At 34.6% G+C, this 26,130-nt stretch overlaps 11 protein-coding genes across 11 annotated transcripts; 5 read left to right on the top strand and 6 right to left on the bottom strand.

Moving 5' to 3' along the window:
• Positions 1 to 3,674: 3,674 nt before the first annotated feature.
• MONOS_12086 (putative DDE superfamily endonuclease) lies at positions 3,675 to 4,922 on the bottom strand (the record flags this gene model as incomplete). Its single annotated transcript, XM_067864674.1, has 1 exon — positions 3,675 to 4,922. One exon carries the CDS (start codon positions 4,920 to 4,922, stop codon positions 3,675 to 3,677), a length of 1,248 nt encoding a protein of 415 aa, XP_067734003.1.
• Positions 4,923 to 5,516: 594 nt separating this feature from the next.
• MONOS_12085 (uncharacterized protein) lies at positions 5,517 to 7,846 on the top strand. Its single transcript, XM_067864673.1, has 6 exons — positions 5,517 to 5,578; positions 5,654 to 5,723; positions 5,774 to 5,959; positions 6,041 to 6,380; positions 6,441 to 6,595; positions 6,703 to 7,846. Exons 1-6 carry the CDS (start codon positions 5,568 to 5,570, stop codon positions 7,768 to 7,770), a joined length of 1,830 nt encoding a protein of 609 aa, XP_067734002.1. The 5' UTR covers positions 5,517 to 5,567; the 3' UTR covers positions 7,771 to 7,846.
• On the bottom strand, positions 7,797 to 9,771 carry MONOS_12084 (putative cytoplasmic trna adenylyltransferase). The gene is made up of 7 exons (XM_067864672.1): positions 9,555 to 9,771; positions 9,357 to 9,475; positions 9,195 to 9,312; positions 9,028 to 9,147; positions 8,524 to 8,882; positions 8,373 to 8,442; positions 7,797 to 8,239 (listed from the first exon to the last, which is right to left on the bottom strand). The coding sequence occupies exons 1-7, from the start codon at positions 9,730 to 9,732 to the stop codon at positions 7,983 to 7,985; spliced, it is 1,221 nt and encodes a 406-aa protein (XP_067734001.1). The 5' UTR covers positions 9,733 to 9,771; the 3' UTR covers positions 7,797 to 7,982.
• Positions 9,772 to 9,777: 6 nt separating this feature from the next.
• MONOS_17077 (uncharacterized protein) lies at positions 9,778 to 10,278 on the top strand. Its single transcript, XM_067869961.1, has 2 exons — positions 9,778 to 9,939; positions 10,010 to 10,278. Exons 1-2 carry the CDS (start codon positions 9,838 to 9,840, stop codon positions 10,226 to 10,228), a joined length of 321 nt encoding a protein of 106 aa, XP_067734000.1. The 5' UTR covers positions 9,778 to 9,837; the 3' UTR covers positions 10,229 to 10,278.
• Positions 10,279 to 10,986: 708 nt separating this feature from the next.
• On the bottom strand, positions 10,987 to 15,792 carry MONOS_12083 (Down syndrome critical region protein 3-like protein B (DSCR3B); the record flags this gene model as incomplete). Its single annotated transcript, XM_067864671.1, has 1 exon — positions 10,987 to 15,792. The coding sequence occupies one exon, from the start codon at positions 15,790 to 15,792 to the stop codon at positions 11,773 to 11,775; it is 4,020 nt and encodes a 1,339-aa protein (XP_067733999.1). The 3' UTR covers positions 10,987 to 11,772.
• A 258-nt stretch (positions 15,793 to 16,050) lies between these two features.
• On the bottom strand, positions 16,051 to 18,746 carry MONOS_12082 (uncharacterized protein). Its single transcript, XM_067864670.1, has 3 exons — positions 18,597 to 18,746; positions 16,955 to 18,545; positions 16,051 to 16,839 (listed from the first exon to the last, which is right to left on the bottom strand). Exons 1-3 carry the CDS (start codon positions 18,738 to 18,740, stop codon positions 16,310 to 16,312), a joined length of 2,265 nt encoding a protein of 754 aa, XP_067733998.1. The 5' UTR covers positions 18,741 to 18,746; the 3' UTR covers positions 16,051 to 16,309.
• A 152-nt stretch (positions 18,747 to 18,898) lies between these two features.
• On the top strand, positions 18,899 to 19,776 carry MONOS_12081 (putative 60S ribosomal protein L24-1). The gene is made up of 3 exons (XM_067864669.1): positions 18,899 to 18,929; positions 18,993 to 19,319; positions 19,375 to 19,776. The coding sequence occupies exons 1-3, from the start codon at positions 18,925 to 18,927 to the stop codon at positions 19,526 to 19,528; spliced, it is 486 nt and encodes a 161-aa protein (XP_067733997.1). The 5' UTR covers positions 18,899 to 18,924; the 3' UTR covers positions 19,529 to 19,776.
• A 666-nt stretch (positions 19,777 to 20,442) lies between these two features.
• Positions 20,443 to 22,349, top strand: MONOS_12080 (putative peptidase D). Its single transcript, XM_067864668.1, has 3 exons — positions 20,443 to 21,092; positions 21,162 to 21,335; positions 21,399 to 22,349. Exons 1-3 carry the CDS (start codon positions 20,625 to 20,627, stop codon positions 22,158 to 22,160), a joined length of 1,404 nt encoding a protein of 467 aa, XP_067733996.1. The 5' UTR covers positions 20,443 to 20,624; the 3' UTR covers positions 22,161 to 22,349.
• Positions 22,350 to 22,440: 91 nt separating this feature from the next.
• On the top strand, positions 22,441 to 23,398 carry MONOS_12079 (Centrin). The gene is made up of 5 exons (XM_067864666.1): positions 22,441 to 22,481; positions 22,583 to 22,691; positions 22,757 to 22,911; positions 22,957 to 23,169; positions 23,229 to 23,398. Exons 1-5 carry the CDS (start codon positions 22,473 to 22,475, stop codon positions 23,241 to 23,243), a joined length of 501 nt encoding a protein of 166 aa, XP_067733995.1. The 5' UTR covers positions 22,441 to 22,472; the 3' UTR covers positions 23,244 to 23,398.
• Positions 23,399 to 23,408: 10 nt separating this feature from the next.
• Positions 23,409 to 24,072, bottom strand: MONOS_12078 (uncharacterized protein; the record flags this gene model as incomplete). The annotated part of the gene is made up of 2 exons (XM_067864665.1): positions 23,409 to 23,455; positions 23,526 to 24,072. 2 exons carry the CDS (start codon positions 24,070 to 24,072, stop codon positions 23,409 to 23,411), a joined length of 594 nt encoding a protein of 197 aa, XP_067733994.1.
• An 887-nt stretch (positions 24,073 to 24,959) lies between these two features.
• MONOS_12077 (uncharacterized protein) lies at positions 24,960 to 26,024 on the bottom strand. The gene is made up of 2 exons (XM_067864664.1): positions 25,809 to 26,024; positions 24,960 to 25,758 (listed from the first exon to the last, which is right to left on the bottom strand). Exons 1-2 carry the CDS (start codon positions 26,008 to 26,010, stop codon positions 25,127 to 25,129), a joined length of 834 nt encoding a protein of 277 aa, XP_067733993.1. The 5' UTR covers positions 26,011 to 26,024; the 3' UTR covers positions 24,960 to 25,126.
• Between the last annotated feature and the right edge of the window lie 106 nt (positions 26,025 to 26,130).

The following is a 26,130-nucleotide window of genomic DNA, read 5'->3' as shown; positions in this document are numbered from 1 at the left end:
GAAAATGTGTTCTTTGAACTCCATTTCGTGTTCAAACTCAAATGTGCTCATAAACCTCAATGTCTGCTCCGGATTATCAATATTTCTCTGAACACCTCCATCAATTGTTTTGCAGGGGAAGTCTTCATATCCACATTTTGCATGATCATGATGGCTCGCTCCGCCAATATACACAACAGACGGCGGATCCCGCAAATACAACACAAGAGGGATTGCCAAGCTGTCGTTGAATGTTGATCTTTCATAACCACGAAGCTCAACCAGGCTGTTCAAGTCATATTCAAATCCAAATGATGCTGTGGATATCACAACTGACAAATCATTCCCATTCACAAAAACACAATCTCCAGCTTTGGCTTTGCATCCTCTAAAGAATACATCTTTCAGGCAAAAATTCTGAAAATCGTTGCTCAAATAAAGAAAAATACCTCCCCCAAGACCGTTTTCCCCTTCATCGTCGCTCATAGCCTCACATGAATCCATTCCAACTGTGTCTTTGTCTCCTGCCCCATTTCCAGCACTGAATTCTGAATTGTCTTCCATCACAACACTTAACCCTCCGCCATTTCCACCCCTGCACGAACACTCATCAACGCTCATATTCCCCAAATGCAGCTTCTCTTCATTCTTGAGAGACACCTCAAATATGCATCCATTCCCTTCAACGCGAATGATATTGTTAAACATAACATTGGCAAGCGTTAAACTATCTGGATTTCCAAACGAAAAAACTGCAGCTGCTATTCGAAAAGAGAAAAGCATCACATCTCTGATAACTGCTTTGCCTCCAGCAACATTGATAACTGATTCCGTAAATGTGTTCAGTTGATTCTCTTCAGCCGAAATGCTGCAATCACACACCAACACCGATCCTGATGCAACCAGAACAAATGAGGAGGAAGCGTCTGATAATGAGGAATTGTGAATCAACTTGAACTTTCTGATGGTCAATGCTCCGTCGTTCTCCACTGTTATTGCAGATCCAAAATCTGGAGATGCTGACACTGTCACAGTCGTGTTGTCCTTCGATGCTCCTTCAATTTCTATCATCTTCTCAACAGAAATGGCAGTCTCATTGTAGATGCCTGCATCCACTGTCACTTGTGTTTCTGCACCAGCCAAATCACTTGCCACAATAATGCTCTGCTTCAGCGAACGGCATTTTCGTTCTGCGGGGCCACACATTACAGTATCATTTCCGGCATCTGCAGACACATGCACTGGATTGAATGCTGAACTGAGCCACTCACTTTTGTCTTCATCATTCCATGTCAACTGAGGCCTCGATGTTGTGTGTGTCAGGCAGCACACAAAATCCTTCTGTGTGATGATGGAAGCCCAATCACCAGACACAAAAACATCATGCCCTTTATTGAATGCTGCTGTGTTCGATTCAAAATATAGATATTTGAAAGAGAAAAAATTCTCATATGTTAAAATGGAGTTTTTGGCTCCCACGCAAATACCGCCACCGTTACTGTGTGACGTACATTCCAATATATAACAATCTGATATCAGAATATCTAACTCACATCTAATTCCAATTCCTCCTCCAAAACAACACTGTGATTCATTATTCGTTGATGTGTTATTCTTGAAAAAGCATTGTTGCACAACAACATGATTTGAGTCACGTGAATAGAAACCGCTTCCTAAATTGGGAACAGAATTATTATAAAAAGCACAGTTAATTACACACTTTTCTGATACTTTGCTTGTCACTATTCCCACAGTTCCACAATCTTCAGAACAGCAATTCGAAAAAACAGAAGAATTAATTGTTCCACTTCCGGAAGGAAAAAGAGAAATTGCTGAATGTCCGTAATTTTTAGTGGTTGAGCATCGTTCGAATTCACAGTTTGTCACTGTCAATTCACCACTCGAAGCAAATCTCAATGCACCACCATAATCTGAATCGTATGAAACGTCACGGAAAATAGTGTCAATGAAATTGGAATCCCCACTTCCGGTGATTATCTGGCGGATGTTTGTGATGTTTTTTGGTGTTGATGACAAAAAAGAGCAGTTTGAGCAAAAGAAGCACAATGACTGCACAGAGTTTATATCAGTGAAGAGTGACCCATAAAATGGTTCGTCTGTCGATACAAATGTGGAGCTTCTGATGCTTGTGTCACATTTTCGATAAGAGTTTTTGAGATCATCCGCATGCTTTATTGAGCAGGATATGTTTGAAAAATGACAGTCCACAATGTTCACTTCAACAAATGAAATTGGCGACAGAAGAGGTTCGAAAGATGTGGTAATCAAAGAATCGAATGAAGACACTGAAATGTCCAAAATTCCTTTGGTTAATGGTGCGCAGCTTGTCAGTGGCTCAAAAATGGCAAAGGAATGACTCAGCAAGCTGGCTGTTGCAAGCGACAAATTCTCAAGCTTAACAACTCCTCCTTTCGTTTGCATAAAGTTTTTTGAAGAACATTCACATGGAGCAATCGTGCAAGCGTGCAGTGATATCAGTGAATTCTCGTCACTTGATAACACGTTGCATTTTTGGATCTGCTGAAAGAGAATGTTGCAGGATTCAAAAGAAGAATTCAGTAAATGAAATGAGGCCAAGTTGCAGCTCACCAGACCGGAAAAATGTCTTGTTTCACTGTAATGTGCATGACATGCTTTCGCTTCCAAACGACCATTCTTTTCGATTTGATATGTTCGGTTTGTGGATTTATTTCCAAAGTGAAATGCTGTTGACTGAAATTCTTCCGCACAGTTACCGATCAATTGCGAAGGTGCTTGAATAAACAATAATACACACAAAGAAAATAATAAGTCATTCATCAAGAAATATACTATTGATCTGCCCTTTACAGCAAAAAGAAATTTTAAAATCTTGTGAACAAAATAGTAAAGTCGTTGACTTGAAATGTAAGAAATGATATTGTTTTTTTCTGTTCCTGAGAACACCGAAAACTATAGTCAAATAAAAAATTTACATCTGTGAGAGAAACAATGACAAACAAGAATTGTTGATTATAAAGAGATCTTCACATCAATCATCAACGCAATTTGAACAGTTGAAATGAAATGATTGCTTTAAGGAAAGTGGACAGAAAAGGATCTGTTTAAAAATTTTGATTTTGATGCCTTTATTTATTGAAACTATTATCAGTAAACGCAAATGTGAGACTTTGAAAGAAAAATATGAAATTACAGTGATTCAAAGCTTTCAAAACCTATCTAAAAAATCCAAAAGGAATTTTTATATTGTATTTTTTATATTTTTTAATAGAAACCCCTTATCAATTGATTATGAAAAATCTTTCGAAAACATAACCCTTATTTACACATTTGGGTCAGAATTCTTGCATTTAAGAAAAAATCGATGATTTGTTCCATGCAATTTCTGCCTCGAATACTTGCAATTCTAACATTCTCATGCAGAATAAAATAATTAAATATTAAAAAGTTGATGAAAATCTTTGAAAAGATTGTGTGGAACAAAATTCATAAAGCAAATAATTTAGTCCCATTTTCAAAACATAATCAGATATTCACTGTTCTTGTTAATTGTTAATTCTTTTTGTATTATTGAAATTAAAAAAAACAAAGATTTGATGAATATTTCGTTTATTTTATCATGTTTTTTTTGAAATGCTCCATGAAATTTGAATGAAAAAAACTCTAAAACATATCAATTGTTCACCAAGTGTTGTTTATTGCGGAAGTCCAAAATAAACTGGCATCTTGTCAATGTTCAAAATTCCCCACTCTCCTCCTTTTGTTTGTCTTGTTTGTCTTGTGCATGACAGTGGCAATGACTTGTTGTCCAATTTGACAATTTCAATCACTTTTTGGAAGCTTTCTTCGAAGATCCGCGCTGTTGAAGGAGCTCTGTGAAAATCATTCACAAGTCCACTTTCTTTAAAAGCAGAAAAAATGTTAATCGACGAAGAAACTTGCAGAATAGCATTCACTGCAACCCACAAAAGTTGTTCCACGCTGTCGTGCGTTGAACCCGACCTAACCTGTTGAATTTGAAGCTTCCAGAGAGAGAAAATTGACAAATCCAATGACTGCAACAAATGTGTGGTATTTGGAGGTAAAACCAAAAGCAATATATTTTCATTAGCAAGTCGAGTCAATACGTTGTCCGACAGGTGTATTCGGCACCCATCAAGCATCAACACCGCTTGTGCATGTATATCTGGCAAAATCATTCTTTTAATGTTGACATGAGGAATGAAAACTTTCTCAATCCAGTTTTCAAACAACTCTTTTGTGAAATTTGACGAATTTCCGATTTTCACACAACCATGAATTCCGGAATGATTGGCAAGAGACTGAATGGATCCAACGTTGAATGGTTTTTGCACCAGAAAACAAGGAGGAACAAAAGTTCCATCAAGTGAAATACAATGAAGCAATGATAACCTTTTTTCTCCTCTGTCAACAGGCGTGTGATCAATTACACGATTTTCATTTGTTCCGACTATAAGGTTCATCTTTCTTGTATCTTCATAGGCATGATAGCCTGATTCATCAGCACAGAAGATCATGGATGTATATTTTCCACACACATATTGAACCAAATGATTTTTCCAGATGATAATGCTTTGTTCCGATATTTTCATTCTTTTTTCTTCTCTCACGCTTGAAGGAACGATCATCAATTCCTCGCTATGCCTTTTTATGAATGAAGAATGAAAATTGTGAGAAGGAGTTTTATGACAAACTTTTGCAACAACGGCTCTAAGCGTTTTCGGTGTGATTTGCTTTCTTTTATCTCTAAGATTTTTTAGTATTTCCATGACTCGTTTTTCTTGCTTTCGAGTCATCAACATGTTTTTTTTCTCAATAACCTTTTTCCTTATATATCCGGTTCTGACCTGGCAGACAAGGCTCTGTGTGCAGTTGAGTGCCTTTGCAATTCGCACGTTCGAAGGAATTTTAACTTTTCTCATTTTGCAAGCGTTGAAGAAGGAACGAATTAATGAAACTTTCGTTTTTGAAGTGTTTCGCGACAAGAATGATGAAATGAAGTGCAGGTCCAATTTTGGAATTAATCCTGTTAAAACTGTTACAAACGAAGATGTACTAAAAGTTGAAATATCGAAAGGCATTTCCAACAAAAAGATAGACAAATATGTTTAACCGAAGCAACCATAATAATTTAAGAATCATTGTTGCCAGCATTTAACAATTAACATGAATTGTGAGTGACTGATGCTTTTTTTCCCAATTGAAACTGATAGAAAATATCTCTCTAATTTCTTTGATGGATATGATCGTTAATTTTTGACAATAACTGCTTTTTAACTAATGAAAATTTTCAGTTTAATTTTTTTTTTTTTACGAAAAATTTCCCTTTTAAGTGTATTTTTTTTTTGGAAAATAAGGTTTTTTTTAAATTAAAATTTCTTCAAACATTTTTCAAACCGGTTGCTATGTTTCCATTTACCTTCAATTTCGAGTTTATCACTAACATTGCTTTTTCGTTTTGAATAAAATTCATTTCAGTCAAAGATGTTTTCGTTCGGTAGCCCATTATTAGATATAGTTATTTAATTTGCGTTGTTTCTGTTGCTTTGAAAAGAAATTGTGCAAAGATGTCAATACGGTTTTAAAATCATACACGCTTAACTTTAAGCCATTTGACTTTTATGCATAAATGAAAATTTACAAATTTTAATAGTGGATTTATTTCTCAAGAACCTTTGTCGCTTGATCAAATATATCAATCTCCGTCAAGCAAATGCATAATAGTGTGAACTTTCAATAACGTTATTAATCTCAAATGATTTGCAACAATCAGTTTTCTGGATTTCAAAAAAAATATTCTGTTGAATACATTTTTTCAGCAATTCAAAAAGTTCTATGCGGAAATATATCTTATAAATGTATTGTGTTTGATTCAAATTTTTGTGTTATCGAGTTTAAAAGCTCAGAAGAAGCGGATATTTTGATGAAAAAAGGAGTAATATTACCTGATGGAAATTCAGTTTGAAAAGAATTTATTTTGAATGAAAGTTAGCAATTTAATTCATTCAATTTTATAACATCATTTTCAAAAAAATATTAGTTGGTTTTGACCGTGGATTCATCTCCTTTCCAGCTTCGCGAATCAACTGCATATCGTGGCATTGTTTCATTTGTTCTTAAAAACTACGACTCTAAAACACAGCATCTAAGATTTTGTTCGTGCTTAACTTCTCCATTTGTTTCGGAGTTTACACCGATTTTGGGAGCAGATTTTATTTTGTCTGCAATTATGGCCATGGGAGGAGTAATTGGGAGAGAAGCAGAATCACTTGACTTTTCTGAAAATGGAATTAAATCGTTTACAGCCTTAAATTCTTATGTTCCTTTCCACGAAGCATTTCCAAAACTCAAACGCCTTTCAATCGAAAAGAATGCAATAGGTTTATTAAGATGTTTTATATCGCTGCCAATTATTCTAATATTTTATTTTATATGATTAGACAAAGTTGAAGATTTATTTTGCCTTAAAAATCTGCAACTGGAAGCTTTATTTGCAACAGGAAATCCGTTTTTGGAGACTTTACCAAATAGATGTATACTCCATTCAATTATTCATGCATTGTTTCCAAAACTTACACGCTTCATTTATGACCCTGTATGTAATAGTTTCTTCTGTTTGCATATATAATATCTCTTCAATACACATATATAATTTGATTGATATTTGAAAACCTTGATGCAAAACAATTTTTTTTTTTTTAGAATTTTATATCAACAAAGAGTTTTGAAGCCTATCTTGTTCCTCCAACTCCCAGAAAATTCTTCTTTGCAGTAGAGGAAAATCGTTGGATTGTATTGTCGTATCTTAACTCACTTCTTTTTGCAATGGGCTCGCACTCAAGAACATCTCATACACTTTACAAACAATACTTCAACAATACACAGACAGAAGAGCAGGAGCTGCTCAATTTCTTACAGTTAGGCTCAGTTGAAGAAAAACAGAAATTCTTTTTAAAGAGATGCTTGCCATTTTGCTCACCCCAAATTTTGTACTCGTTTACAGAGGATTCGACCATCTGGAGGGCGAGTCGCATTGTCAAAGAACATTTCAGGGCAAGCAAAATCAACATTGGCAGCAAAACTGTTGTTGGAGCTGAACAAATGGCATGCATACTGGCTGAGTTGGGGATAGAAACCAGAAGTGTAGATGCTGTAGATGCATTGAATGTTTCGATACCAGTCCCGTTTTCGCCTTGCCAGTCTTTAGCCAACGAAACAGCGAGCACAGCTACAAGCCCAGCCTCTTCTGAGTCAATGTCATCTTTTCATCAACAGCAAGAGACTAACGTTGCATTTCCATCAAGATTTACAATCAAGCCTCTTTTTCAAATAATAATATCTGGAAAGGTTTATCCGTGCTCTGATACATTATGTTCAATGGAAGCAACGACACCGTCGTGCGTATCGAAAAGTTCTTCTTCTTCTTCTTCAACAGACTCTTCTTCTTTGTTGGATTCACTTGAACATCACGAAGAAACGCATTTAACAGATTATTCGTTGAATATTCTTATTAGCTTTGACTCAACAGAAGAAGGAAAAAAACATGGAATACCATTTACATTGATGGGATTTCAAGAAACACGATATCCAATCCCAAGTGATGGAGCATTGATGAAAGAAGAAACGGATGAAGCCGAAGAAGAAGCTGAAGAAGAAGAAGGAGAAGAGTACGAAGCGAGTGACGAAGAAGATAATAACATAAATGATGTAGAAGAAGGAGAAGAAGCGGAAGAGAACGATGCAGAAGAAGATCCTTATGCTATTTCTTGAGCTGTAAATAAAATATACTTACATAATTCGAAATGCACGTTTTCGTATATTTCTTTCAAACGAAATGAATAAAAAATTTGAAATGCAAATGAGAGAAAAGTCAACGCTTGGACTATCAAACTCATTTGTTGAAACGAAGAAAGACTTCAAAACAGGACAGAATTGGATGCTATTTGAATGATTGGTAAAACGGCTCATGAGAGAAACAATGTTCAGACGATATCTTCCATATCTTTCTGAACGGCCAATCCCTTCTTTTCTGAACATGCTGTGAGCTCTTCGCTTGCATCCTTTTCAGAAACTTCACATGTTGTCTCTTTTCTTTTCTCTTCTGACTTCAATTCATCTATTAAAACACAAGCTTGGCACTTTTGCTGAGAAGAAATAAATCCGCAATTTCTGCAAAATTGCATTTTTTGAGATGGTGTCGATGAAGAAACGTGCATCATTGAGCTGCTATGAATAATGTCTATTGATCGATTAAAAATGTTTTTTTTTATGTGTGTTTTTTTTTAGAAAAAAAATTATGAAAATATTGTTTTAACATAAACAACAGAAATAGCAATGTTTATTTCTTAATAACAAAAATATTTTCTGCACACTTCCAATCACCATCGGGTAACTTTCTTGTAACTTCACCAAAAATTGTCGTGCATAGCCACGAAATGATGCCTTATGATGAAATTTGTAGAACAAAGCAAAACAATATATGAAATTTCAGTCAATGCAATGAAAAGAACAATAAATCATTACCTGAGCGTAAGTGCACTCGACCGAAAAGAAGTTTAGTTTTTTGAAGTGACAATACAACACAATTTCTCTTTGATACGAGTATTTAAATGGTTTCACTTTTAAAGTTGGAACAATAAAAGTTGGAGGCATTGATGAAGATGCTTTCGTTTCTGAAGAAGTCAGAAGAAGATTGGGTTCAGATGCTTCATTAGCATCTTTTGCACATTCTTCAACAGACAGCGAAGATTTCTCATCTGCTTTCTCATTTTTTGAATTTGCTTCTCTCAACTTTAGCAATTTTGGCAGTTCAGACGAAAGAAAATCTTTTCCAGTGGTAATGTCTCCACTTCGTTCAAGCCGATGAATATCACCTCTCATCACTGTCTCAACGCATCAAAATGAAAATTAGTGTAAAAAAAAAAGAAAAAAAAAAAAGAAAAAAAAGAAGAAGAAAAAAAGAAAGAAAAAAAAATAAAGAAATTTCAAAAAAGCATGATGAATTTTCACTTAAATAATCAAGCACACAATTCATAAGAATAGTTTCTGCATAATCGTCTGCGTTGTGCCCAAGTGCTATTTTATTTGCCCCAATTTGTTGACATCCTATTTCCAGTGCTTTTCTTCGGAATATTCCGCAATGAGTACCTATATTAAGCTTTAAAAAAGGAAATGAACAGCTGGGCAATTCAAACATTTACTCTTTTTTGTTCCAACAATGTTGTTTATTTCATCCATTGTATAACCAAAAAGGTCTTTAAACGATAGTATCACCAAAGGAAGAGAATACTTTTCTGAATTTTCTTTAACACACTAAATACAACTTTATCTTTTAAGAATTGCATAAAAATGTAAACCTCCAATGAAAAATCCCGATAACCGTATATCCCTTCATCAATTGCCACAAGTCGTATATCTAGTCCATAATTGTAACGCTGATTAAGTGTTGTAAGGATGTGAAGAAGACATGTGGAATCTTGAATATTCACATGTTAAAAAAGCAAACAAAAATATGAAAAAGAAGATAAAAAATAAAATAATTCATTAATATATGCCTTTCCCTCCTGAAACGCCTATTGCAACAATTTCACCCTTTTCAAAGAGTTTTTCTTCAATTATTGTCTGATGCACTTCTTCTTCAAAAGAAAGCATAAAACATTCTTTGCACATAGGATTCCCTGTTCTCATTCGTTTTACAGCAAATCTTGGACTTCCACATCTCGCACATTTCATTGAAACCCTTTCACACAAAATTTTTATTTGATGATCATTACCTTTACAAAATTGCAAGTCTCCTATTTTTCTTTCGATTCAATTAACTTGTAATTGATTCATCGCATGCAGCCAGAGCATCGACGTCACGCTGAAGATGAAGAAAGTTTTCAAGATGACGAAGAAACGATTCAAAGGATGATAAATACAGCACGAGAAATTAAAAATGTTTGTTTATTATGTTTAAATGTATTAAAAACGGTTCACCAACATCGGTTCATTAAATGATTATATTTAGAAAACAAAGCAAATAAATGATGAGGTTCAGGTCCAGCAAGGAATTCTCGAACAAATGAAAGAATCAATGAGTAAAGCCGCCGGACAACTTTCTTCATCAACAAAAAATATAGCAAACTTTATCAAGGAAAATCCTGAAAGTACAATCAAAATGCTAATTGTTTTCGTTTTCACAATTTGTTTTCTTATTTGGTTCTTTTTCTTTAAATTAAAATTATAATACATTTCGATTTTTATTTCGTTTATCAAACAATGCTATTCTAAAAAATTGCGTAACAATCGAATTTTTCTAAAGAGCAATCATTTGCACCTTGGATAAAATCACTTAAAGCAATGATAGTTTTTATATATTTTTGGCAGTTTTTCAATCAAAATTTTAAAATAATAACATACAAAATATCGAATATATTTTGTTTTTGCTTTTTTTCAAAAACATTCACATCCAAGAAGAGATTTTCAGATTTTTTTTAATAAAATGCCAGAAATGTGCTTTAATATTTTAAGTTCTTATTTTGAAATTGTTTTTAAACTCTAGGGCGGTTTTTTAATCCGGACAATTTTTTTTATCCGGACATTTTTTTTAGTTGGCGTTTCTCAATAAATAAAAACTGAAAATAGAAATAGCATATTGAACCAGGTTTGAATATGTATTAAACGTTCATACAAAAAAAAAATTATTGTCAATTTTTGTTTTTGATGAAGATCTTGTGAATTTTTAATTTATTTTTGATCATTTGTTTTGTCCATTTTGGACTATCTTTCTTTTTTTGTTTATTTTTAACTACAAGGCCATGAAGCACACACAATGAAGTTTTATTATTCCTAATGTTTTATGTTTTTTCCTATTTTTTCAGGAGTTTTTCGCATTTCATCGTTTTTGACAAAAATCATGAAAAACTGAAAATTTCTAATCTGTTGTTGTATTTTACGACTAATATTATAACGTGCCATGTTTAAAAGATTAAAATACATTACATATTTCATTTGTTAGTCATATTAAATTGAAACAAAAATGAAATGAACAAATAAGGAATAATCAAAAACTGATTGATACAACTATTGCAACAATACTTCACAAAGTTATAACCAAATAAAGACTTCCTAAAAGTATTTTCCTTTTCATGCACATCATTAAAAATATCTTACAAATGTCGTATTATTCAAAATTTTCAGTTTTATAAAATTTTCTTCAAAAACAATGAAATTCGAAAAACTCCTGAAAAAATAGGAAAAAACATAAAACATTAGGAATAATAAAACTTCATTGTGTGTGCTTCATGGCCTTGTAGTTAAAAATAAACAAAAAAAGAAAGATAGTCCAAAATGGACAAAACAAATGATCAAAAATAAATTAAAAATTCACAAGATCTTCATCAAAAACAAAAATTGACAATAATTTTTTTTTTGTATGAACGTTTAATACATATTCAAACCTGGTTCAATATGCTATTTCTATTTTCAGTTTTTATTTATTGAGAAACGCCAACTAAAAAAAATGTCCGGATAAAAAAAATTGTCCGGATAAAAAAACCACCCTATTTAAAAAAAAATGCAAGATTTGCTGATAAATAATCTACATAAACATATCTCTGAAAAAATAAATATTTGAATTGAAACATTGATGGCTTTAAAAATAATAACATTATATTACAAATTTAAGTACGCACAATTGGCATCGAAAATTAAGTTAAAACGAAAAAATGAATAAACATGAAAAAAGACGCAAAAAGTTTCCTCAGATATCCAAAGCTCGTATATCTAACTTCATGAAGCCTCATTCATTTCCCCTTCATTGACAAACAGCTTCTGTTGTGATAATTTGAGTTTTCTTTTTGCTCCTTTTTTTTCATCACTCGGAATTTTTAGCAATTTTCTTACAGCAGCAGAGATGGCAGATGCTTTGTCTTCCTGAAGATGCGTAAAAGGGGGAGGAGCATAAAGCATAATTGCTGTCCCTTTCCGCCTGTAATTGCTGACAACACAAAAAATCTGCGCAGGGCTCTGAATGCAATCAGCTGCAAACAAAGAAAGCAGTTCGGATAAAGGTGCCAAATTCACTTCTAAAGAAGATTTACTCGGAGAACTTAAAAGCGAAGATGCTGCAAAAGTTGCTGGAGAGGCAAGAGATGCAGACGATGGAAGAGACTGTTTTGTTGGAGTTTTCAAGGCAGATGAAAGAGGACTGCTCAAGGTGAACAAAGAAGAAGAAGAAAGAGAAGAAGAGGCAGATGAAGTATGCTTATGCATCGACTGCTTGTTCCTTGAACGTATTTCAGAAGCAGAACCAAAACAGCCAGTGTTCTTCTGATATTTGGAAGCTTTCAAAAACTGTGGCTGCTCTGGGAACGGGGCATGCTGGCTGCTCGAAGAAGACAAAGGAGACGAAATACTGAACAAGCTCTGCTGAGGCAGAGGCTTAACAGAAGAGGACAAACGAATGTCTGATATTTGAGGCACAGTTCTGGGAGAAAGATTCAACTGGCTTATGTATTTGGGATCTATCTGAGAAGCAGCAGAAGAAGACGACAAAGAAGATGAAGTATTTGATATTTCAAGTGGAGTAAACGAAATGGTAGCTGAAATCGCTTCTGCTGCTTCAACTGCTGACAAAACAGAACCTTCAGTCAAAGTGCAATGCTTGGAAGAAGAAGATAAAGATAAAGCATTTGTATTTACAGTTGGAGGTGTGTTACATAAAGAGTTAGTTGGAGTACAATCAAAGTTAGAAGATATGCTTTCGCAATTATATTTCTGCTGACTAGAAGATGGAATCATTTTCATGGGATCAATGGCTTCTTCAAGAGACATCGCTTTTTTCATATCTGGAATTGCGCTATCCAATGTTTCCATCTGTTCAGAAGGACAACTTTCCTTCTTTGAATATTCTTCAGATTGGCTTAGCACCTGATCTTTCTTTGTCTCAAATTTTGTTGTATTGCCTTCAGTGTGAATGCTCCCTTCTTCTCCATCGTTCGGAGTTGTATCTGCTATTAAATTTCCTTTTGAAGAATTTCTCATCAGCTCGTCTTTTTTCAATGATGAATCCACTGAAGATTCAGTGGTACCTGCTTGCTCGGAATTCAGAGCAATTGAAGCAGCTTTTTCTTGTTCCTTCTTTGCCTCGCTTTTATCTGCAGTTTCCTTCGCCGTTTGGTCTTCCAACAGCTTCGATTTCTTTCTGTTCCTCAGAATCTGAGCATACAGCGTCTTATCAAATTCATTATTTCGAGAGTGCTTTTGAGAATTAGAACTCCTTTCATCTTCTCCCTTTACAGCATTCTTGATGACATCCTGATACTCTGAGAACGAGTTTCCTCTTCTGCCGCGTGAACTCCCATAGTTCTTGAAAAGCGTTTTCATCCCACTCTGATCAAAATTCGATAGCGACCTCTCAATTGAGACAGTCAGTCCACTTGCTGTTCGTTGCCCAATTCTCAGAGACTCCTCGTCTTCCTCTCCATCGCTTTCGTATTCTTCTATTTCCTCCTCATATTCTTCTTCATATTCATCGCAAGCAACTGTGACTTCGGTTGAATTTTTCGCTTTTCCATTTTCAACGGTATAACAACCAAATACATTAATATATCGGACACTTTCACTCTTTTGATTTAAAGCAGCTTCTTTTCCTTTCATAAATGTGCTGTTATATACGTTTTCAGCATCACTACAAATCTTCAGTTTCTTCTTCTTTTTCACCACTCTCTTTTTCCTTCTTCGAGATTCCATCATCTTTTTCTTTTTGGCGTCCCAACCAGGCTTGTTCTGAACAGCATGGAAGAAATGGCTGACAAGAACATGATTCATCAACGGCAGCAGCTCCATTTCTATTCCCTGTTGGCGCGGGTAGTCAAGAATGTGTGTGGAGAGCACATCTGGAAGAAGCTCGGGAAGTGCGTATTTTTCAAACGTCGACTTTGAGGGAACGATGTGATTAAAGTTGCTCTGCTGATACGGCGAAGGAGCAGGTCGTGCATAAAAGGGAAGAGATGGCGAGCGAGGCACATGCTCTCTGCAATAACGGTGTATCTTCAGCATCTTCCGTCTCAGATTTATTTGCATTTCTAAGCTTTTAAGTGTTTGGGTGTTGCTTTGATGGGCCTTTTTTGAGGAGCTTGGAATAGACAACAGAGAAGGCAGCGATGCAGTCGAAGAAGCAGAAGTCAGAAACAAAGACGAAGGAGAGCTAGAGTCCGATGCAGAAGAACCACACACCTGAACAGGCGGTAGTGACACTGTCGAGTCCTGAGATGCAAGCTCTGAAGAACAAGGAACATCAAAATCTGACAGAAGAGATGATGTGGATACTGCACGTGACATCACAGACGGAGATGGAGGGACGAGATCAGGCAGCGGAGAAAAGAGCTGATAAGAATGCATTGCTCTGTCTTCATCACACAAGCACACAGACGAAGCATCAGAAGACAAAGAAATAGAAGAGGAAACTCGTTGGAGAATTGGCGACAACGACTTCAGCTCTTTTTCGGACTGTGCCGAGGACAAAAGAGGAGTCTCACCAGAAAAATTAAAAGAATATACTTTTTCAGAAACATCGCTCTTTTGAGTGTTGATATATTGTGCATCTTTGTAGCGAGCTGCGTTGTGTGTATGTCCATGATGCGGATTATAAGGATTGGCTATGTATTCTAATGTCTTTGATGATAATTGCAAAAGATCATCGACTGTACTCAATGACGGCTGCAGGTCTTGAAATAAAGGTTCCACATACACATCTTTATCACTGACATAAGAGTCCAATTGGATCTCTGCCTGCTTTTGAAATGTTTGCTTGAGTGTCTTTATTTGGCAATCGTTCTCAGGCAAAATTACAAACTTTGTCAAAATTCGATTCAACTTTCTTTTACGCAATGCTTCCGATTTCTTTTGAGCAGAAAATGGGCAGCTGTTAGCATTTAATTGAGCTTCTGAGATTTTTGAATCAATTGCTCTGTTTTCTAAGGATCCATGCATGTTTTCAGGTGAATGATGTAATTTTTTGATATCAGAAGAAGATAAAATTTGCGTTTCATCTTCATAAGAAGTGTTTTGAAAAGGTTGATCATGTATCGATTCAAATGCTATCTCTCTTTGCTTACCCAAGACTGTCGAACTGAGAGTCATTTCGACACCATCAAAGGGCTTTGAACTTAGAATTGGCAGTGTTTGAGCAATGGTGCGATTATCATTTATGTCAGAAGATGCGGATATTGACGAAACATTCTGTGACACTTTTTTTGGCGAATTCTTCATCCTTTGTGCGCTCCCTTTTGCAATTGATAAGACGGAATCATTTATTTTGCTTTGATTTTCCAAAGAATCTTGTGGAATAACAATTGTATTTACAATTGAACCTTTTAAGTCCATCCCAAACGGCTGCTCAGGATCATGTCTCCATCGTCCATCAACAACAAATTTGTAATAGTGCTGTCCGTAAGGAAGCGGAATAGTTACCGACCAGGTTCTTCTCCAACTACGAACCTGCCCATGATTCTTCATTCTTTCTTTCGTTAAAAAATCAAGGATATCTTTGGGTATATCTGCTCTCACTTCATCAATAGGTAAAGGCCCAATAATATCATCCTGTGATTGCTCTGCAGACAATGGAAGTTTTGACTTCCAGTTATTAAAAGATCCTGTAATAAATACTGTTTTCACAGCTCCATAAGGCCAAGAAAATTTTGTGGGTGTAAGTGACTTTTCAATTAAAGGTAATTCAGATGGTTGATCTTTAATTGTGAAACTATTTTCCTTTTGCTTGTTTGAAGCGTGTGAAGCAAATGCACGCATTGAAGCTTATTTCATCATGTAAAGTATAATTAATTAACGTACAACGATAATATAAATTAAGAATAAGTCATTTGATGAATATTGCATTTGTAGAGAAGAAACATACACAATATAAAAAATTATCAAAATAAAAAAAAGCAAACAATAATGTGAATTCTCAGCTTCAAAAAAGCTTTGTCTTAAATCATGGTAATGCAAATGCAAATTTATGCAATTAATTCAATCACTACAAAACAATAAAAAGAAACCTCTTTCCGATTCTTTCCTTTAATTGTTTTATTAAAAATATAATTATGGCTTACTGAAGAAAAGTGGAATAAAGGCAAAAATATATCACATAAAAATACAAATAATAAAAATAATAATTTCAGTTGTGGTAAATCACTGGTAACAACCATTTGCTGTTTTTCATTTTGCGGTGTCTTTTGCTCTTCTTTTCAGATACCTTTTCATCTTCTGAATAAACAGCATCTTTTGCTGGAAATAAGACAAAATATGATTCGCTTCATATCCATTTTCAAGTCAAATTTCCTGTTTGAGAGTCGTCTTTTCCAAACCATTTAGCAACCATTGCATGGGTTCTAGCTGATTTCTTCTTCACAAGTTCCGTCTCCCCTCTCAATATTCGTTCTTCGAGTTCTCTTTCCTTATCTTTTCTTTTTTTCTCTCTCATTTCCATTCTCTGCCTCAATCTTGTTCTCTTCTCCTCTTTCATTTCTTCTTTCCTCCGTTCGCCTTCCTCCTCAATCAGTTTCGCTCTTTGAGCAGCCTTCTGCCTCAGAGACATACCATCACATCGTGTATTCTTCCACACCAGCACAAAAGGAGCAGCATTTTGCTTGCGAACAACCAGCGCCTTTGACTTCTCCTGTTCGCTGAGCATTTGAGCCGCAGAAAGGCGCGAGATGGCAGCTGAGGCAGACACCCACCCTGCCAATGACGTGTTCATCATGCGATAGACAGGCATTGTGCGCTGCAGAAGCATCCCATGAAATTTACGAAGTGATGATTCCACTCGAACCAGTTCTTCTTCAGTCACCATCGGTGCTGTTTCAAAAAGAACAATATATTTTTTTAATTTTTAAATTAAGAAAAAATTATTTTACAAAATTTAAAAAAAATTATTTGTAAAAAAAAGAATAAAAAGAAGATGTCTTCAAACGATAATTGATCGAAAGAGAAGTTTTCTTTGCCCCAGAAGCTGCTGAGTGCACATCCTGATCCTTCCAATGCTCCCTCTTCACAACACATTGCCTCTTCATCGCATCTGCATATGCCTTTATTTCCTCCGCGCTGTTTTCAAACGTCGCTTGGTATGTCTCTTCCAGTGGAATTGGCTCATATTGTGCATTGTCGTCTGGGTCACTGCCACTCCCACTCCATCCGCCGCTTCTTTTTGAAGCACCTCTGCTTTGCCTGTCCATCTGCGCAAGCTCCGCAATCGAATAGCGTCTTCTGGTTTTTTCAATCTCTTCAACAATTTTATTAACCATCGCATTAAGCTGTTTTGTGACAGCATTCACAGAAGTCTCTGTAATTCCCTTTGTTCCGCATATCATTTCAACCAGCTGCTTGGCCTGCTTCAACGTTGCATTTGCCCTATCTCCTGCTTCCTCAACAAAACGAACAGCAGAAGCTCTAAAATCTTCTTTTGCATCATTCTCCGCCTTGTCCTCCTTCATTTCTGCTGCTGCTTCCAAAACACCCTTTTCTTGCGATTCTTCGTCCCACGAGCTGATCTGCTCCCTCCTTCGCCTGATCCTTTCCTGCTCTTTCTCCATCTCTCTTTCGGCCTCTCTCAATCCTTCGCCTGGGCATATTCCCGTCTCTTTCTCCACAACAGACTCCATCCACACCCAGAAATCTCGCTCCAGCTGCTCCTTATTCACCGATTCTTCTTTCTGCTCAGTCTCTTTCTCTTTCCTTCTCACTCGCTTCTCCAGAAGTGCTGGCGTTCTCAGAATCTGCAAATCTCCTGGAGTCAGCGTGATGGGGTTGGCTGAGCACAAAACATATTCGTTCAAAGCCTGCTTGAATGCAGAAGAAGCACTCAGCAAGGTATTCTGAGTTGTATCGGATGTTGCAGTTGTTGCTGCTAAAGAAGAAGCTGAAGAAGAAGAAGAAGAAGAAGAAATGCTTGCTGTTGTCGTTTGGCTTTGTGATTCGCCTTGATTATGAACATGCTTACCAGATTGAATTTGTTTTCGTCTTTTTTCTTGTACTCTAGCTGTTTGCCCAATATTCAGAATTTGATCGCAATTTAATTGCATAATTCTATTTATGCTTCGATTTATTTTCCCTAAGAGATGATGAATAAAGTGGGATTGAGGCAAAAAAGCCGAATCTTCAATTCTTTCTATTGCTGGAGATAACTCTTTAATAATCTCCTCTTCCTTTAATTTTGCTGCTAAGAGTAATTGCTTCATAGATTGCGGAAGAAATGTAAGACTTTCAATGTCTAACTCATTCTCATTGGAACTACATTCAATTTTTGAGATTTGCCTATCCACGTCAAAGGTATTAAGTTTTCCAATTGTCCAAGCAATTGCAATCAAATAAGCTCGAGCGCACAAATACTTTAAAAGATGAAGGCTTGGAAATGCAAATATTCCCAACACGTACGCAGCAAAATCATGCTTCATAATTGATGTTGATAAATCGCGAGAAAACATCGTCAAAATTTCATCCTTTCTAAAAGTCGGACAAATTAAATGATAGCACAGTACGCACAAAGTGTCTAACATAAAAATTGGCTTTTAATTACAATTCAATGAAGAATCATCAATAAAAAGAAAAAAATAAACATCTCCTTCATTCATTTTTGCTTTCCTCCATTTTTCAGGTTCTTGCCCAGGAAAATAGTATTTATTTACCAATTCACACACATAAGATACTGCGCTAAATGTATTTATCTGTAACTTCGAATTTTCTGTTTTTTTTTTTATCATAAAAATAAGTATATTTACATCAAAAAACAAATTTTCGATTTTAATTTATTTGTTACATATAATATCTAATTGATGTTAAATCTTGTGCAACTTCTTGCGATTATTGTATTTTATTTTTTAACCTTAATTTATTTGATGAGACACAACATAGGGTATTTAAAGATCACAATTTGATCATTTAACGATGCGGTTTTTCTTTTTTCTTGTTTTAAAAAAATGATTGAAAATATATTAAAATGCTTTTTTAATTAGTGTTGAACGTTGCTCGTTTTCTTGGCATAAGATCTATCCAGGCCACGGAATTCGTTTTGTTCGTGGCGATTCTCGTCTTTTTATCTTTGCTGGATCAAAAGCACGTTGCTGCTACGATATTAAACGTTCCTCTCGTAATACTAAATGGACAGGAGATTGGAGAAAAGCACACAAGAAGGATATTTCAAAATTGACCAAAAAGCGTGTTAAGCGTAGAGCAGTTCGCTTCCAGAAGGATATTGTTGGAATGACACTTGAAGAAATTCGTAACACAAGAAAGGCAAAAGTTATTGAGAAAGTTAAAGGAGCCGATGCAGCTGCTCTTCGGTTAGTAATCCTTTTTTCAATATTTTTATCGATATTTTTTGTTTGTTTTTTTCAGTGAATTGAAGGAGCGTAAAGCAAAAGTTGCTGGAACAAAGAAAGTTTCAGCTAAACAAGTGAAACCAGGCAAGCAAGCAAAACAGGGAAAACAAGTTAAACAAGCTCCTCCAAAAGCCGCACCTCCAAAGAAAATTAAAGCTACAAGTCGTTAAGAATGTTGATAAAAATATCAGCAAAAACTGAGACATTTTTATTTGCTTTTTAGTCAAGTTTCAACACGGATCACTTCTGATTTGCTCATTTGATTGTGTGGCGACGCTTCATTTGTAAGATAAATCTTGTAGCAAAATTAAAAACAAAACAAATAAAAAATTTTTTATCTTAAATTTTGTAGTCAGTTATAAGTACAATTATTTAAACAATGTTGAAGTCAAAAAACGAAAGTTGTAAATCAATGTAATTGTCTTTTTATATTAAAGTGTGTCTTTCTATGTAATTCAACTTTTAACGATCATAAGGAAAAAAAAAAGTACTTCTTACGTGCAATTTATTTTTATAAATGTAACAAAACAGGTTTTTCCAAAAGATAAGATTCAAGTGAATAAAAAATATCTAATCCTTGTTTGTTTCGCATTCCTTCCATATTTGTTGGTAAGTTATCTCCTTTTAGTAAAGATTCAAACACAGGAAAAGGATTAACGATTCCTTTTTCATCTTGAAGATGCATCTTAAATAATAAAACGCAAATTATCTTTTCTTTAAAAATAAATTTTTGATGGACGAAAAATGCTTTCTCATTGATGTGCATAAGTCGAGTTTTAATTGTGTAATCACTGAATAAATGTAGTTTACTTAAATATTGCACTGAAACTTGAGTTATGATTGGTGTCAGCTTTCTTTTTTTCATCTCAGCATTTAACGAAGTTGAACTGAACCATCCCCATCTAGCATATCCTGCCAAAATTAAAAACGCAGAATCTTGAACACACAATGAAGTATCAACTTCTTTTGGATAAACTCTTGATTTCCAATAAAAATTATCTGTAATTCTTGTGCTTTGGTTAAATAAATTATAGTACCAAATATTGTACCATCTTCGAATATAATAAGTCATATATGAAGTCTCAGACTACGTTGTCGATAATTTCATCTAAATACAATAAATTATAAATCATCAGATCGCATTTTTCGAATAACTGTACCGATTTAGAATATTAAAGTTAAACATATTTAAAATTGAGCACAGTACAGAAAGCAGATTTGCAAGAAAATTTGTTTATCACACATTACATGTAAAGGGTGAATAAAATGAACTATTCCATTTTTGCTGAGAATCGAAAACACGCCCTCAATTATGTAAAAAGCCTTGGAGGTCTTCTTATTTTGAAGGGACATCCAGAAATGGTAAGACCAGGAACAGATTATGAACATCCAATATTTCAAGAAAGTAACTTTTACTATTTGACTGGTGTTCCTGATGAGAATTCATGGCTTGTGTGGGACGTTGAAGAAGACGTCACACATTTGTTTTTCGATCTTCCTCCCGAGGATGCTAAAACGTGGATGAAAGTTGAAAGCTTTGAGTCAAAGAAACGCTATCCAGCGAACTTCCATCATAAAGTTGAAGAACTTCCAAATGTTGTTGCACAATTTATTTCAAAAGGAATTTCAAAAGTGCACATTTTGGAGATTACCTCAGAATCAGTGATTCGTGAGTGTTGCAAACTTCCTGAAACAGTTTCCGTTTCAAACAAAGATCTGCAATATCTTTTAGGAGTATGCTTTTTATATTCATCATTTTATTATTGCACATAAATTTTTTTATTTTTCAATTTTGAATATTAGGAAGCTCGAGTTATCAAAACACCTGGAGAAATTGAATTAATGAGGATGTCAGCTAAACATTCCAGTGAAGCACATATTCAAACTATGAAGCACGTTCGTGATGACATGACAGAAACAGACATTGAAGCAATATGGTATTATTATATGCATAAACTCGCTGGTACAGATGGTAAGGTCTGCATTTTTGAGCAGTTTTTAAAAAATGATTTAATTTAATTTTTTGGTCATTTTACAAAGTTCCATGCATTTCTTCCAATTGTTTCATTTGGATCAGATGCAGCTGTTTTGCATCATTATGCTGAAGACAATGTGAAGGCACAGCCCGATCAAATGTGCCTTTTGGATGCTGGATCAACTTACAAGTTTTATGCTGCTGATATAACTCGAACTTTCCCCATTTCAGGGAAATTTGCACCAAAACATCGCTTTATTTATGAAACTGTTTTGGAAATGCAGCTTGCATGCATCGATATGGTTAAGGCTGGAGTGATGATGATTGATATTCACGAGAAAGCTTTGACTATCCTTGCTGAGCGCTTGATGAAGGAAGGAATCATCAAAACAAGCTCAGCAAAGGAAGCAATTGAAAAGAATATTGCTGCCTTGTTTATGCCACACGGATTGGGTCATCAACTGGGCATTGATACACACGATGTTGGAGGATATGTTCGCGGAGGTCCTGTTCGTGACACGCGTCCAAGCTTTATGAAATTGAGGACGAACAGAGTGCTTCAGCCAGGAATGGTCATCACTATCGAGCCAGGATGCTATTTCAACCCCAACATCATTGAACCTGCTGTGGCTAGCAACCCGGAGATGGCCTCTCTTATTGATATGGAGAAAATCAGAGGAACTTACTATGCCGTCGGAGGTGTTAGAATTGAAGATGACGTGCTGGTTACTCCTGACGGGCATGATGTTCTTACATGCGTACCAAAGAACCCAGACGATATTGAGAAGCTTATGGCCGAAGGACAAAAGCTTCCCCCATGGATGTAAAATTGTTCAATGAGCGAATTTTAGCATCAAAAATGTTGACAAAAACATGAAACAGTTCATCGGAAATTAGAATGATAGATGAGTCAATTTTTTATTTAAGGTTTCTTTGAGAACAACTATTTTTTAGATTTTTAATTTTCATTATTCTCGTTTGAAACTTGAATACAAGAGGACTTAACAAATTTTAAATTCATTTTTTGCTTCTGTTATCATTACAAAATGAATTGAATTACACTCTTCAGTTAATGGAAGATAAAAACGAGAATTGAACAAAACCCTTAATTTAAATCAGTTAATTTGAAATAAATTGTAATGGCGTCTGTATGCAATTTTGAAAAGAAATTATCGAGTTTTTTCAAAGAAAAATTAATTCTTAAAATATATTGCTTTATTGCTTGCAAACATAAATTCCATTTATTCAGAAACAAAGCATTGCTTCGAAAGGAAGATCACGCACTCGTCCAGAACTTACTGAAGAGCAACGACAAGAAATTAGAGAAGCATTTGATTTATTTGATACTGATGGTTCAGGTATTTTGTTGTCATGCATTTTTTATTTGTTTAATCTGCAATCATTTGAATTTTCTATATAAAAGGAACAATTGATGCGAAGGAATTAAAAGTTGCAATGAGAGCTTTGGGTTTTGAACCTAAAAAAGATGAAGTTAAAAGAATGATTGCGGAAATTGATAAAGATGGAACTGGCACGATTGACTTTAACTCGTTTTTAGAAATGATGACAATCAAGATGGTATCAATTATTTTCGTTTGTTTTTATTGTTGAATCTATTTTAAGGCTGAGCGAGATCCTCGAGAGGAAATTCTTAAAGCTTTCAGGCTGTTTGATGATGATAACACTGGAAAAATATCATTCAAAAATTTGAAACGTGTCGCTAAAGAACTTGGAGAAAATATGACAGATGAAGAACTTCAAGAGATGATTGATGAAGCAGATCGCGATGGAGATGGTGAAATTAACGAGGAAGATTTTCTCAGAATTATGAAAAAGGTGTGATAATACAAATAAAATTCTTTAATCATAGAAATAATTTTTTAAATTTTTTTAAGACTTCGCTATATTAATGCAATTTGCATGTCTATCATTTTCATAACTTCAATCACAAATCCATTTCATTGCTTTTTGAACTTATCTGTTTTCAATTAGATTTTTTATTACGCTCCATCTCTTGAGTTTTTTGAAAAATGTCAAATAATAAACACACTCCACAATTTCTCAATTGCTTCTTTTCATCTGTTTTCTATGTTGCCTTCATCTGAAAACCGCCTTAGAAAATCTGTAAGGTTAAATGACAAAATGATTGAAATAATGAACTTTACACAATTTCTGAATAAATTAAACAATACCTATTGTTCTTTTTGAACCTTGTTGGTCACTTCCTAGATACATTGGCGATGGAAGGGGATCACCGGGTGGTGGAATAGATGGAGGAACATGCGATGGAACAGTCCACGTTGGATATTGAATTGCATATTGCGAAGGATTTTTATAAATTGAAGTTGATTGCTCAAACGGACTTTTTTGATCTGATCTAATTCTTGAAGAAGTGTAAGATGAATGATGAGGTGTTTGAGAATAAGGAAGATATCTTGAATTAGGATTTGGTACGAGCATTGGTTCTTTGGAATCGGAATTATGCGTCGAACGAGTAATTACTTGACTTATTCCAGAGCTTGGATTTGACTGAAAAATACTGTCTTCAACTGAAAATGGCAAAACAGATGGATCAAAATCAAAACTAGGAAAATTCTGAAATGATTCGGGGATGTTGGAAAAGGATTGAGTAAAAGAATTCAAGTTTTCTGGATATGTTTTAACTTCATGCGAATTTTTTGGAGAATCAAAAATTTTAAACAGTTCATTGCTTTCTGCTTTTTGATAGGAAAAAGGCATAAATCGAGAAGGATTGTTCATATCATAAAATGAAACTGGTGAAATGATTGATGATTCGGGGATGGACGTTGCATAAGTACTTTTAGCCACTTCTGGTGTCTTTGTTTTTGTTGATGACGAAACAGAAATTGGAGAATTGGTAGACGAAATGTATTGGCCGGTAATCGAAGGGGGATATCGAACAGATCTGAGATGATCAGCAGTTGGAACAGAAAGTGGTGAATTGTTTTGAGGAATTAAATCTGTGGATATCAATTCATAAAGTACAATAATCCATTGAAGGATACGTGTTGTAATGTGCATATATTTCCTTCAATTGTAACTTCGCTCCTTTCTTTAAAAAAATAATGCCATTCTACAGTAACATGCTTCTTTAAAAACAATTATGGGGAAAAAGGAAAATTTTATAATTAAATAAATTGAATTCAATTTGCATTTGAAAAGATTTCTTTAATGAACACAAAAAGAAAGACCTCCATAGAAAATAAAATGGCTGCTCTACTATTTGTGTTCTTTGATGAAAATTTGTTTTCATCATTTTCAATGATTTTAGAAAAATATTTGAAAAATAAATAATCCAAAACAAAATATATTGAATCTATTATAATGAAAAAATACACTTCATTTCTCTCTCTGTGTGCTCTTAAAGATTCGTTTATCATGTGAACGTTTGCAGCATTACCGTATTAAACGGATAAAATTAGATAATAATTCTCACTTCTTAAAGTCGATGTTTGAATATTTTTTTAAAGATTTCTTTGAGATTAATGTAAAATCATTTTTTCGTGAAACAAAAAAAGAAACTGACTATTGTTAATTAAATAGGAATTTGAGAGATTTTTTTTTTTAATTTTGTTTATAATTTTCACTCATAATATGACGGAATCATTAAATTTATGTCCATATTACATGACAATTGTAAAAAATAAGAAGTTTCCTACTGAAATAAAAAAGATTTGAAAAACAGTTCACAACGGAAATAAAAAATTATAAAAAAGATTTTATAAATGTTAACCATCAAATCATTGCTAAAATAAACCTTTTTCAAAGGATTTTAATGATGGTGGTGGTCGTGATGGTCGTGATGTTTGTGGTGATCGTGATGTCGATCCTTGCGGTTGTGGCGATCCTTACGATTATGACGATCATGATGGTCATGATGATCGTGGTGGTCGTGACCTCCACGGTGATCGTCATGATCATGATGCTTTTTCCGATTAATAACCTTCACTGCTTTGGGATTTGTCAAGCTTTGAGGCTCTTCAATAGCATGCTTCTCTGGTCTCAGAATAACCATTTCTTTCTTCTTATACGCAACTTCATCAATACCTTTTTTCTTTGCTTGTTTGTCGAGTTTTTCTTCCCGTTTGTCAAGCTTCTTTTGTTTTCGCACAAGCTTTTTTTGTTGGCATTCAATTGGTCTCATCTTCTTTGTCAAACGTTTAACTTCTTTTTTATATTTTTTTTCTTCTTTTTTTGGTGACTTGTTCGTCAAATCTGGTTTTTCGTCTTTGTCTTTTTTTAGTGGTTTCTTTTTCGGTTGCCACGAAGAACGCCCAGAATTGTTCAATTGTTTATTAGCTTCTTCGCTTGATTCCATTTCATCTTCTTCCAACTTTGATATGTGAATATAATAAGGTGTTGATTCATCGTTGACTTGAATCCATTTTTCTTCATCATCTTCGTCTTTATTTAAAAAATTCAAAAATATTATTTTGTGAGAAAAATGGTAATACCTTCAATCTTTCTGACAATCACAGCATCATCACAATCAATTTCAAAAACACATTTATCATCTTTCAATTCCCCTTCGAAAAACCTTGTTCCATCAGTCGAAATGAGGCATGTTGGTGCAGAAAGTCCTGAAGATTCCTCACAACACACTGAACAATGCAATACAAAAGCAGCAATTAAAAATTCTATTATTGCCAATTTCATGTGTAATATCTTACGAAGATTATGAACCAATAAGGATAAGCTGTAAACAACTGTATTCAGCAAACTTTATGTATTCAAATTTATGCTTTACGCATTGAATAAATAATCATCAAGAAAAAA

The sequence above is a fragment of the Monocercomonoides exilis genome (genome assembly GCF_001643675.1).
Source record: "Monocercomonoides exilis strain PA203 chromosome Unknown scaffold6-2077815, whole genome shotgun sequence".
Classification (NCBI taxonomy): domain Eukaryota; phylum Preaxostyla; order Oxymonadida; family Polymastigidae; genus Monocercomonoides; species Monocercomonoides exilis.
The sequence above is the reverse complement of the archived record's forward strand: the minus strand, read 5'-3'. Positions and strand labels throughout refer to the sequence as shown.